Here is a 13,776-nt window from a genome sequence, read left to right as displayed (position 1 = left end):
GTTCTCTGCGGTCAGTGCTGCATCCTACAGCCACGTTTTCTGAACTTTCCTCTGATGGAGTTTTTCCAACTGCCCAACAGTTTCCTCCCCGAAGGAGGAAATTCTCAGGTCATACCAAAAGCCCTAGCTAACTGCATGCTATATAAATTATTTGTCCAATAAAGCAAGAGTATGGAAACACATGGTTGCTCTCCATACATTTATAAACGGAATTGGAGGGAAAGAGGGAGTATTTCTTTCCCCTATAACTATAGAAGAATAAAGAGTCTTGAATACAAGTAGATGAGGATTCCCCAGGAAAAACTGTCATTTGCCCACAAACAGAAAATTCTGCAGTGTTTTACATAGATGCAGTAGAAACTTTGTAGATGGTACTGCATTGGAAATTCATTTTCAAAATTTTATACAATGGAAACTTCATGGCAAAAATTATCTTGCTAGTCTTGATTCTTTTAAGCAGCCTGTTGTGTAGTTTTCATCAAAAAAATGCAGACGACAAAGCTAACTCCAGGAGGAGTTTTAAGAATTCCTACCTATTGCTTTGGCAAAATGCATATTGTTACCTTGGCACAAATGCAACTCATATTCTTCCTACAACTGATTCACCACTGGGATCCAGTGCACACAAGACAGTCAACTGGATATAATCAGTCCTGGCTAAAAACCCCAATCTCTTGGTTTGATACTCTGCAAATTGTCTTAAGACCTTTATTGATAACTGCTGAAACTTCAGCAAATCTCTGTCAATGAACTGTTAGAATGAATTTATAGATATCTTCTACAAAATTCAGGAAAATTTTAAGGCTTCTTGATTATAATGGATAATACCATAAATATCTGGCCCATTCTTTCCTGTGATCTATGATCTGAAGGAACTTCATTCTATTTTCTCTGAATTAACTCCTACTTTCATGACTAGACTTCTGGGAAGAGATGGAGAAATGGGCAGGAGAAAATGTTACGGACAACACACACAGTCACTATCACCAATGTTAAAGCCAAAATGTCTCAGAAAGTACATATATTTTGAACTCTTGATCAACACTTGCCTAAAAGATTTGCAGTTGTTCTACGTCCACTGCAAATTTATTCTTTGTGAGAGAAAAATCTGTGGAGAAATATAGAAAAAGTATATTCTTCTGCTACAGGAAAATTTAAATATTAAGGTTTCAGTGTCCGACTTTAACTCTGAGTCCAAGCAGATTATTTTAATGGTTTTAAGGAAAGTATATATGAGTATGTTGTCTGTGAACAAACTGGTTTTGCATAGACATTAACAAATCGATAATCAATAGGCTATTTAGTGCTTCATAGACTTTTGCATTCTTATGAAGTACCAAAGACAAAAAAAATCTCATATAAATCAAAGTTAATAGTTACAGGTAGTTTTGAATAGCACTGTCTAATCAAGTAGCATTTTCCAACTTCACAATAACAAAAAACACTACTAATATGCAAGTCAAACAAGTTCCTCATGATTATTTCTAGGCCTACTGCAGTGCTACGGACATCTGTTGTTACTGATGTACTGCAGAAGACACGCGATTCTTCTTCCTCCCGGAGAGAAAATGTTGCATGTTTTTGGAGAAAGCTCAAAGTCCCATGACACACCTTCTTCCATCTACACTTTTACCTCCTGACAAAGATAAAGCAAACACATTTTTGCTTTTCTTCTTAGTCTTTTAAAGCAAATAGTTCTTCCTTCATACTTATAATAAATAAAATAAATTAAAGATTCTATGGTATTTCTAAATGTTTCTAAACGATAGCTCTAAAGTCAGTAGTAGCCCTTCGAAAGTGTATTTTATTTTCATTTCAGTAACATCTGTATGACCTTTGTCTTTGCTCATCCTCACTCATAAGGTACATTTTTGAAGTTGCATAAGTGTTTGTAGGTGAGATACCTTAATTAATGCAAGAGTACACAAAAACATGCCAGAAGGAAGGACAAGCTTGCTATAGTCACTTTGAAGTGTGGATGGCTCTCTGGGCTAACAAGGCCTTTGAATATAAGTACTTCTAACTGATTATTTTATTTTTTTTTTTAACTGTGATGTATAGAGGAATTATTTCACCTCAACAAGGAAGTTCTGGAAATGTCAAGGGCTATTCCAGCCTACACTATGACAATGAATTACTGAAAAAATAAAGGGTGTTGCTACTTCAATGAGAAAAGACATTTTATGACCTTTTGCCACTTTATGGCAATAATGAGTTTTCTACAAAACTCTGAGTAATTTTGTTACTTTATTAAAATAAAACAAACCTTTGAGGAATAGCCACGACCTTAACTTTGGAAGAATTAATAGAAGACTGATTCTGAAGAAACAGATGAGCCCCGAAACACTATAGCTTCCTACTGCCATGTTGACAAGGCACAGGACAAATTCACCCAGCAAAGCTCATTTATCTTAATTCACTCATTTGAGTACTATCAACATTTAGATCTACTATTATGCCTTCAGTTTTCTCATAGTAATGTTTGATCACAAAAGATTTATTATAGAATATTATGCTCAGTCTATTACTTTTTGAAATACATCATTTCAACAAAAGTAAGCATACAAAAATACTCTCATTCTTGTTTCAAAGAACTCACCTTGATTTTTACAACATGATATCTTTAAAAAAACACAAACCACATTACACAAACAGTAGTGTAAAACCCAAAAATAAAATCCAAAATCCTGACTCTAACATCCTGTGCACAATTGAAACTTCACAGGTTTCTAGCTCAGAGATATTTAATTTGAAAAACATAATCTAACTTCTGTCGAGATCTGCATAGAAAATAAAATGCTAGTGTTAATTTAAAATTGGTATAAGATGTGATGAAGCATTAAAAAAGTAGTACTGAGGGATTTCTGAATTCCAGTTGTGATACTGCAATGGGACACTTGATAAAGTGACTTAACATTTCTAAATTTTAAAAGACATTATCTACATCCCAAAGGAAACATGGGAATTAGTATTTATGAGGCTCACTGACTGTGCCATCCCCATACACTTAGTATTCAATGCTGCAGAGATGGATGATGCACTAAGAGCCAAAGCAATGTATAGCTATAGACCATGCTCCCAGCAGCAAGAGCTACACCCCAGAAACTTCATCAAGTGAACAGCAAAAAGAAAAACACTGCTTATTTCTGACGTGAACAGCAGCAGAGCTGGCTGGAATGGGAGCCGCTCATTAGGAAGTGGAGCTAAGCTCTGCCTAAAACTGCCAGACCAACATGAAAGCTTTGTGTGAAGTGGTTGAGGGCCACACATGCCTCCAGTGTCACATGTTGTCTACCTCTACCTTATAAACTTACAGGGTGTTTTAGCAATTTATTATTTTCTCCTAACAAAAAAATGACAGTCTAGATAGTCAGCACATATAAGTATAATTTTGCAAAGAAAAATTCAAAGAAGCAAAGACCATATCTGTCATTTTGCCCATTCTTGCCCATTCTCCATCCCAGCTATCACTACGTAAGCTCAGTCGGCTAACCATATTGGTTGCTTTTTGCCTCTGAGAGAGTATTCCTGGTCTTAGCCTGTTAGCCTGGCACAGACGTGGAATATATTTATCCCATTCCACACAGAACACTCATCCATACATGCCTACATCTTCTGCTGTTACTGAATAACTCCATTACCTGGGATTGTTTTTTCGCTTTTTTTTCTGAAGTAATTTTAACCCAGCTACATCACCAGTAATAAAACTGGGAAAGAAATCACTTCTGGCCTGCAAAGTCTCAGGAATCATCTTTCACCTGGGCAAAAAAAAAAAAAAAAAAATGTGGTTTAAAGGTGCTTAGAGTGTCTATTCCTTAATCAAGATGACTAATTTTGGTATATATGTGGATATAATATATAATGCTACAGTCATTATGATGCAATTTTAATGCCCATGAACGATCCATCAGTCCCAGTATTGAAATGGTTTCTGTGTTATAATATATCATATGTTCATTCTGCATACAGCAGATCTAGTCGCTTGTAAGCAATCCTTTATTTTGAAAATTAATAGCACAATATATGAGGTAATACCTTTTTTCAGATGTCAAGGAGAGCAATGTAAAGTCTGATTAATTTTGCTCAAGGCAAATAAATGTTTGGAGAAAAATCACAAAATGTTTTTACGAGCTCTCTGTCTTGGATGTCTGCCTCTATGAATAGATACTTTCAAAATAAATTGACTACAATTAGTGGCCTACAATTTTATTATGCCTTTGAAGATTTAGTTTATGGTTAAGTCTGGAATTTTAAATGAAGGTAAAAGTTTTTCAGCCTAACACAGCTCCACCCAACAACATATTTATTTTTAATACATCTTTCTAATTTAAAGGAATTAAAATTCTTTTTGAAGTGATGCTACAATTGTAGTCTACACAATTCAGTGAAATTCACTGACTTAATAAATTCAGCAAGTCAGATTAAAAAAATAATACAGTGTGTACTGACAGATTCTGATTAACAACTCTGAATCAAAGAGTATGTTTCCTTTCACCCTATGATTTAGTCCTGATTCTCAAAATAAAATTACCTTCTGTGGGATATAAAGTTACAATACAGCTTCAAGACAGGCCATCTAACAACAACTGCATGTTAGAAATATGTTTGGTTTAGCAGTTAGGGGAATTTAGACTTAAATCCAGTTTAGACTTAAATTCAGCTGAATCACCAAAACTTGATGAAATGCCATAAGGCTGTCTAAAAGAAAGCAGATCTTTCACAATGGAAGAGCTGATGTCACTCTCACAGTTGCCAAACCATTAACAACTTGGCTTTTTTTTTTTTTTTAAAGACAAAGTCACAGAAAAGGGGTAAAATAATTTTATTTTCCTTCCAACATACATAAGATTTTTTTATGCAACTTTTAAGTTAATTTATGCAATTAATTTGCACTTTCTTAACAGATACTTTACACAGAAAATTACAGTTTCAACAAAATTTTATCTTTCTGTTTTAAATTTTCCTATTTTACTAACAAACCCTTAAAACTAACAGAAAATGTGAATGTTTTAGACCCAAACCTGGACAACAGTAAATATTTCATACCAGTGTCCTGCTTTTTACTTAATTGCAGACTCTACAGATCTACATTGAGACCCAGCGATTAAGACATTCATTCACCACTTCTGAAAATAATCAATGGGGTGATGAAAACAACTAGAAAGACAAAAGTGATGGCTTTGAGCAAGGAAGGAGAGGACAATCACCTCTGAGAAGCCTGAGCCAGCTCCAGACCTCATCAGACAGGTTTAGCATAGTGAGGTCCAACCAGAAGGTGCAGTTCCCAACTCCTTCCCCTGCGGCCCTGGCTCCAGGAGCACACAGACAGCTATAGGAGGGTTGGCTCTCATCCTGCCTCCCCACTTCCAGCTGCACAGTCCTCTTCACCCCATTATGTGCTGCCTCTGGCATCTATCTGTCCCTTCAATGAGCAGATTGAACCAACCTGGCAGATGAAAACCAGGCTGGCAAGCTGTATCACTCCATAGAGGTGTCTGAAGAGTGCCAGAATGGATGCAAAACAGTCATCAGGAGCATGCAGCTACAAATGGGGAAGGGAGGTAGTGAAGCACATGCCCAGCAGAAACCTGTTTGATCACTTCATCATGTATTATGAAGCAGAAACTTTAGAGTTTAATTTCAGAGCCAACAGAAATCAGTCTCACCTGTCCTCAAAAATGAGATCTTATCCCACCCTTTGTGCTAAAATGAGCACTTGACTATATATATATAAAAATAAGATATATCCAAAGAAAAGAAAAAAGGAGGAGAGGGTTACTAAAATCTGCATATCCTGACTTCGTTTATAGCCTGGCTCTGTGTGTTCTTTTGGTGACCCGCTAGGTAGGGGAGCCATGGTGAAGTGCTGTGGGAGGCAGGATTTCCTCTTTCATAACAGCAATGACCTACACTAGCACAAACTCCATGAAACTACTGCCTCTGGCTGAGGTTCCCTGGTGGCTTGAGCTGATTTATCTGCTGGGTCCTGTGGCCAGTCCCTCCATCTGCCACCAATCACACATTCCTCCCTACTCCCAGTCACACAGCTACAGGGCAAATTGATTCAGTTGGCTGATGTGGTATAAACCACATCACCCACCACCAAGGACAGTCTGAGAGCTTATCTGGCAGAAAACTCATCTTGTTGCCATGTGATTTCAAAATCCAACTTAAAGGAAGGAGGAAAGGATGGGAGAAAGGGAAAGGACAGGCTTGCCACCTTGGCAATAGCTCACCACTGGACAGGCTTCTAAACAGAGATTACAAACTACACCCTCTCCATCTTAGTTTTTGGAGATCCCACCCTAGTTTCTTGCTCGACTGCCTTCTCCATTACACCACCACAATTGTGGCAGGCCTGCATTACAAGCCACATTAGTACATTGAGAGAAAACTTTGGTTTTAACCCAGACCACTCCACTGGGCTGCTGCAGGTCAGAGGGAGCCTGCGGGCAAAATTTGTTGTCAGGGACAGGACCCCCTTTATTAGCACTGAAAATGACAAATGAGGATTTACAGTCTAAAACACTGCAATATATTTCGGATCACTGCAAAGGTTTATATTTCAACAAAGAGTCTACCCTCTAAGAGACAAAACTTGAAAGAGTCAGTGAGTGAAGTGAGATCTGTCAGCATTTTTTTGTAAGATGGAACTGCAGATAAACTAGTTTACACAGTTTTCCCTCTTATGCCCTTTACTGTTAGCAACAAGACAGAAGTACAGTACTTTAATACAAGACTATTATAGGTCTGTAGTATTTACCACTAGACATGAGCTCCTGAAAAATGGTGAAAGGATACTGATCAGTAAATTAATTGGATCAGCTGGAGTAACCCTGGCTTATGCCCAGGGGTTAGAAATCAGAGCTCAGTCTGAGAGCTTGGAAACCTATGTGATGTTACCCAATGAGTGGTAAACATGCAGGTCAGGGTCAGTTCTAACAAAACACAACAGCAAAGATCTATTTAGCTCTGTAATCAAGATAGCATTTCCTACCTTTAACTTAACATTCTGTTGAATGCTTTGCTGTAACAGTAGAGTTGGCGCTAAATTTACATCTATTGAACAAACACTTCTCTGAAGGAATGCTTATTTTGGTGTAAAAAGCCTGAGCAGAACAAAGCTCAGTTTTCCTATTTCAGTCAAATAAACCTGATTAATTACATGAGCCATCGTTCATGGTACTAAAAATATATAGTACCAGTTTATTCAGAGATGAAAATAAATGCATCCATTAATAAAAATACTATGCTGAAAGAGCGCATACATTATATGTCAAAGCACTCAAGAGTTCAGGAGTACAGAACCTGCACCAAGTGCAAGTACAACAATAACTTAATGCCCCATGTGTGCACAACTACAACAGTACGGTGTCTTCCTTAATAACTCTATTATCAGAACTTGCCCGATTATCCACAATGTCCTGAAAAATTTTTTGGTTATGTTTAAGAGCATCTTGAGATTTAATTTCCCTCTTTGCTCTTCCACAGTACTCTGCAAACCCTAATATTTGACTTATCTGTGTCTTCTAGTCATTTTACTCTCTAGTTCAATTTCTACAAAACCAAAACATTAGCATAATATGAATACTTCATCTGACACAAAACAATTTAGGTAACGTGATTTTTTCAAAGTGGATTGGAACAAGGACAAGATGGGCATAAGGAAGGCCAAAGACTAGACAGGAGGTGAGAAAGAACCCAGACAAACATACATACATATATTTTATCAACACAGGCAAAAGAGTACTCGGATCTAAAAACAGTTAGGACAAGGAAACAATAAACAGTCAAGGAAAGAACAAGACTCCAGACCAACGCACAGTTTCTCACCTTGATGACACAAAGAGTGCATGGGTAGTTTAAGATTTTTTGTTTTAAATGAACACATTGAGAGTTAGGATTTCTGAAAATATGAAAGCACTTACATATTCAGGCTTTGTGTCTCCCTAATCCATCCATAATAAAGACACCGATATAATTTATCTGGATCTTAATTCTAAACTTACTACTCAGTTTGCACAAATGAAAAACAGACACTAAGTAGAACTCAGCTGAGTTGCATACATACACAGTTACTCCTCATAATTCAGATTGCTAAATAGAAATTTTAGTCCTTATATGACAAAGCATAATTTCACTAGTCAAAAACAGAATCATAAATTATACAACTCATCCTGCAAAGCACAAAACCATTCCAAATTCCAGTTAACTTATAAGAATTCAAGCATGTTATGACAACAGATGAAGTACAAAGAAAGCTGAATTTCTTCTCCCCAACAGTGGACTATAAAGTAACATGCTTTGCTGCATTAGGAACAGTACATTAATTAAAAGAACAGTGATCCCAAAAAGCACAGTTTAATGTATGTTTTGTCATGTATAACAGTGACATATCTTGTCAAACCTATCAGAAATATAATTACTTACTCTCAAATCCTTTAAGAAAATGTACAGTATACTAAATTGGAGGCCAACTCTACCTGCTCCTGACCAGATGTGCTATTAATGGAGAAAGTAAAACAGGTAACTTGTAAAAATGATAGGCCTTTGCTGAGAAGAGACAAAGAAACCCTGTATGGTGCACAAGGGAATGTGGGTGATGAGTCATGGTTTTGTTTTTAATACTCCAGTTTCGAAAGGTACATAAAAACATTGCAAATTTACAGGCAAACATATCCCTTCCTCTGCGATGCTTAAAGGTTACATCTCATCCCACATAAAAATTCCACTTACCATCCATCTGTCCTGCTCCCTGCCCACATCTCAAAAAGTAAGGACACTGTGTGTAGCAAACAGTTAAGTATCATCAGAGTATGCCATCATGGAAACAATCCAGTGAAGTATTTCCTAAGCTTATGCTCCTGAAAACCTCCGCTGTTTATCCACGTTCTATTTACACCAGGAATGTAACTACTTGGACACCTTCAGGGAGCTCAGTCATGGCACTTCCCACAAGGAAAAGATGTTCTCTGAAGCATGCCTGAGAATACCACATCAGAGCACAACAACGTACAGGAATGCTACAATTCACTGAGTATCCTTTGAAGGGAAATTGGAGTAGCTCCACCTTAATTCTGTCAGTATGTAGGAATTATCTGCAGGCAGTGCTTCCAAGCTATCACTAGATCAGCACAAAGTTGCTCCTTCTGAGCAAAGCACCACAGAACCAGATGTGCATTTCCACTTTACCCCTTTCCATCCAGTTACTACAGCACACGTGTATTTATCTTGCAGGCTACAGATCACTGTCACCACTGCACTACTTTTCCTTTGCCTGGATTTACTTCTTTATTTAATGAAATACAGAAACACTACAAAAACACTGGAAAGGACCTGTTCCAATGTTCTGCCCGAAAAAAACATCTCTGCCTGAAAAGTTTGTTGTTCTTAGCAAACTAATGATGTTAAATTATAAAACATACTGTGCTTAAAGAGCTATAGAATTGCCAAACTTAAGCTCCAGTTCCTGTGATTGTGACATTAAAAATCCAACCCATGAGATTGTGGAACAAAAGCAACCACAAGGCCTGGAACTCCTCAGCTTCTCACAAACTCAAGTTTTCCATTTGCAAGATCTTGTTCTCTAGATGTATCAAGGTCCACCAGGGCAAGCAGTTCATTGGGAGCCACCTGCCAGCAATGAAGGCACAGTTTCATAGCAGTTTTGAGCAGCGTGCTTCCCTGTGCATCTCAGGCACATGGCTGCTCCTCAACATGTCTATGCTCTGAAGTACTTTATTAATTACTCAGCAGTGCTTCAGAGCTCTCTAAATTAGGACGTGTTTATTTGTCGCAATTCTGTAAGTACTTACAGCACCTAGGGGATGATGTCTTAGTATTTTAAAGAAATTTACTTCAAAATACACTAGGATTCCTTCTGCTTTTCTTTGCCTAGGAGGAAATGGTTCACTAAAGGACAATAAGGAGTGTTCAGAAGATAAACTGTATGTTTAATAAGTCTTGAAAAATCAGTAGCATACTTACATGGGGAGTCATCCACAAACATGGGGTCTATGTTATGCAGCAGTTCCACTCTGGGGGAAGGTCTTCCTTCACTAGGAGAGATTTCAAAAGGAAATGTTAGTTTCCTTCTGCAGCTCATTAGGATTCTGCACGTTTTATTTTAAGGCTTTTTGTCATCCTAATACAGAATGAGCTCATAACCACAAGCTAATTGCTATCAACTTTATACCAAATGTTCTTTTCCAGCCTAGCAGGAACTGCTTTTGCCCTTATCAGTCTTCCCGGAGTTCACTAGTGTTTAGTGAAATTATTCACAAGTGTACAGAATAAAGAATTGGTTCTGCTAAGCGTAAGCAGCATGGCACTTGCTATGTTTGCTGCATATCGGAATGATAGTCATCATCAAGAGTGCTGAAAGCATTCTGGTGTCTCAAAAACCACCAGAGGCATTGGCTACCCCTCAAAAATTGAGGTGACAAGAATTATTTAGATACTCCAAATCTTCTTTTGGAAAAAAAAAAAAAAAAAAATCATCACTCTCTTTCCAGCCATTGACTAGACAGGGATGGTGTGGAATGAGCCTCTGAACTTACCCATAAAATTTCTGAGTGAAATAAATTCTAGCCCTAAAAAACTGCGTAGAAATTTACTGCTTATAAAGGACAATATGAGTAGGAAGGCCTAATTAGAAAGAAACTTAGCTAGATCATGATGAAATAGTATTTTATCATTTGACAGTCAACTTAAACACATATTTTTAGAAACTGACAAATAAATTGTTTTCTTTTGGTTAAGGAGCTTCATGGTAAGACTCAAAAATTCAATCAAAGCCCCTAAATCACATTAAAAATAAAAAAATCAGGTAATGAAAAACTTAGGAGAATTAAAAAATGGTTGTTATTTTAATGATAAACATATAGTGAAAAAATATTTGCCTGTAATATAAAATTTTCAACAAGAGCGAAACAAAATGACTATTGCTCATTTCATTGTATTCCATTTCTAAAACCACTTCTGGACACTACATATTTTGAATAAGTACAAAATTAAAAAGGTAGATCAGATAGAAGATTAAATGTATTTAGATAATATAGCCTTGCAATTAATACAAAGGGAATATAGAATATAGAAATGAATCTACATTGTTATTAGGTTAGTATATAAAACTGCCACAAAAATGTTTTCCCAAAAATGTGTATGAAATATTAACTCCCTCTAACCCCTCCATCCCTGCATCTTAGTATCATAGAATCATAGAAACACATAGGTTGAAAAAGACCTTTGAGATCCTTAAACCGAACTGTAAACCTAGCACTGCTACGTTCACCACTAAACCACATCCCTAAGCACCACATGTACATGTCCTTAAAATGTCTCCAGGGATGGTGACTCCACCACGTTGCTGGTCCAATGCTTCACAACCCTTTTGTTGAAGTAATATATCCTAATACCTAGCCTAAACCTCCCCCAGAGCAACTTGGAGCCACTTTGTCTCATCCTATTACTTGTTACTTGGGAGAAGAGACTGCCACCCACCTTGCTACAACCTCCTTTCAGGTAGTTGTAGAGAGTAGCAAGGTCTCCCCTCAGCCTCCTCTTCTCCAGACTCAACAACTCCAGCTCCCTCAACCTCTCCTCATAACACTTGTGTTCCAGACCCTTCACCAGCTTCATTGCCCTTCTCTGGACATGCTTCAGGACCTCAATGTCTTTCTTGTAGTGAGGGGCCCAAAACTAAACACAGTATTTGAGATGAAGCCTCATCAGTACTGAGTACAGGAGGATGATCACTTCCTTACTCCTGCTGGTGACACCATTTCTGATACAAGCCATAATGCTATTGGCTTTTTTGGCCACCTGGACATACTGCTGGCTCACATTAAGCCAATCGTTGGCCAACACCTCCGGGTTTTTTTCCACCTTTCCCACCTCCCTTCCACAAGCTTGTAGCATTGCATGGGGTTGTTGTAACCCAGCTGCAGGACCTGGCACCCAGCCTTGTTGAACCTCCTACTGCTGACCTCAGTCTATCATTTCAGCCTGTTCAGAACCCTCTGTAGAGCCTTTCTACCCTCAAGCAGACAATCCACCTGCCCAGCTTGGTATCATCTGCCAGCTTACTGAGGATGCATTTGGTCTCGTCACCCAGATAATTGATAAAGATATTAAACACAACTGAACCCAAAACTGAGCCCTCGGGAACACCACTTGTGACAGGTTGCCAACTGGATTTAACTCCATTAGCTTCCAGTGTAACCATACCTTACAATTGCTCTGATTTTAGAACAGTTATTTTTAGACTCCAGTTTTCTAGTACGTTGCTCCTCTCCCTAAAAATAAGGAACTTTGTCTTCCGTCAGGTTATTATTCTATCATGTCTGACTGACTATTTCATTAAGCAGTTCAAAGGTGCTGTTTTCAAAAAAACTGCAGACATCTTGATGGAACACATAGGGACTAATTTCAGAGCTGGTACAAGAATTTAGGCTAAGAACATCTGCTTTGGCAAGTCTTTAAAACATACTGAAAGATCTATTACTCATTAGCAAACGTGAACAAACATCTACATATGATCTTTCACTTTTGTTGTTTTTAAATAGGCAGAAGGTGTCCTTGGGAAGGAATCCAAGGTTTTTCTGGGTAAATATGTTTGTCTTGCACAAAAACATCCTCAGTGACAGTCAGCAAAAGCTGAGCCTTTATAACCTTGCCATATGTTGTATTTCTCTGGGTCATATCTGTACACACTTTCCTAAAATAATTGTGTTTCAGATATGCTGGAAATAAACATTACTCTCAGCTTTAGATTGTTCTTTCTTCAACATTAATTTATACCACAACAACAGAGCTTTTTTTTTGTCAAACAGGTGTTTGATTCCTAAAATGAATGTATCCATTTGGTACATAAGAATTCAAGTTCGTCTTGCTTCATTTACCTCATCCATTCTATTCTGATAATTCCGACATTACAAAAATATAAAACTGAATTTTGTCCTGCAAAATGTATGAGTAAAACTTGAAAGCCTACACTTGCTAACAAGCACTGAGAAATGTCAGTCATTTTTGACTGCATTTTATCCTGAATCTCTCAGTGCCCATCATACTGCTTCATGAGCTCTACCATTTGGTTTTCCATCTTCCTATTAATGCAAACTAGAATCTTTCTTCTGAGCACAGACATAGTAGATATTCAGTACTGAAAAACAAAATATATCAAAACAATGTATCAGCCAGGGCAAATTCCTACATAAGGAAAATTATTTTGCCTAGTGTCTTGATTTCAATAGAGTAGCAAACATCTGGAGAACAGATGTTTCTCAGAAACACAAGTGCCTTTTGAGATACTTGCTTGGAAACATGCAGTCCAGTTTAGATTCCTTGTTTTCCATTAACTGCTCTTGGTACTGTCAATTACCATTTTTGTAAATATATTAGTGATATTATTACTGTATTTTCAGATATTTCTAGTATGTACATGGGTTTAAAGGTTCCAGCTATATTGTATTGCTACTCATGGAAATCTAAAGTATTAGAAAAGTGCACTCTACTATGATTTACACAGAAGATTTATATCTGAGATTGGAATGGTCTGATGAATATCCTAAAATGGGTTGGTACAGTGACACTATCCTAAGTTATTTTCAAAAAGAAGTCAGAGATATTAAAGGGAAAATTAAATCCAATTCCAAAGGTACTTGGAGGAAAACAAAACTTAGGAACTACTCATATAAAGATAAGCTGCCACAAAATTTTGCACATTTTTTTGTTGCCCTACTATCCTTTACTGTAGAAAACTGTAGCTGAAAGGCC

At 37.3% G+C, this 13,776-nt stretch overlaps 1 protein-coding gene across 2 annotated transcripts in view; it reads right to left on the bottom strand.

Moving 5' to 3' along the window:
- Positions 1 to 13,776, bottom strand: part of ARSB (arylsulfatase B) — a 63,785-nt gene that overhangs the window by 15,802 nt on the left and 34,207 nt on the right. Inside the window, exons 6-7 of one of the 2 annotated variants that reach the window (XR_008447738.1) lie at positions 9,988 to 10,058; positions 3,642 to 3,758 (exon numbers count right to left, since the gene is read on the bottom strand). Coding sequence is in view for 1 of the 2 variants with exons in the window: in XM_009566303.2 (XP_009564598.2) it covers positions 9,988 to 10,058 (71 nt within the window). In the remaining variant the exon portion in view is untranslated. The remainder of the gene's footprint in view (positions 1 to 3,641; positions 3,759 to 9,987; positions 10,059 to 13,776) is intronic. The other variant, XM_009566303.2, reaches the window with a different exon arrangement.

This window comes from Cuculus canorus, chromosome Z (assembly GCF_017976375.1).
Source record: "Cuculus canorus isolate bCucCan1 chromosome Z, bCucCan1.pri, whole genome shotgun sequence".
NCBI lineage: Eukaryota > Metazoa > Chordata > Aves > Cuculiformes > Cuculidae > Cuculus > Cuculus canorus.
This window is presented reverse-complemented; position numbering and strand designations above follow the sequence as displayed.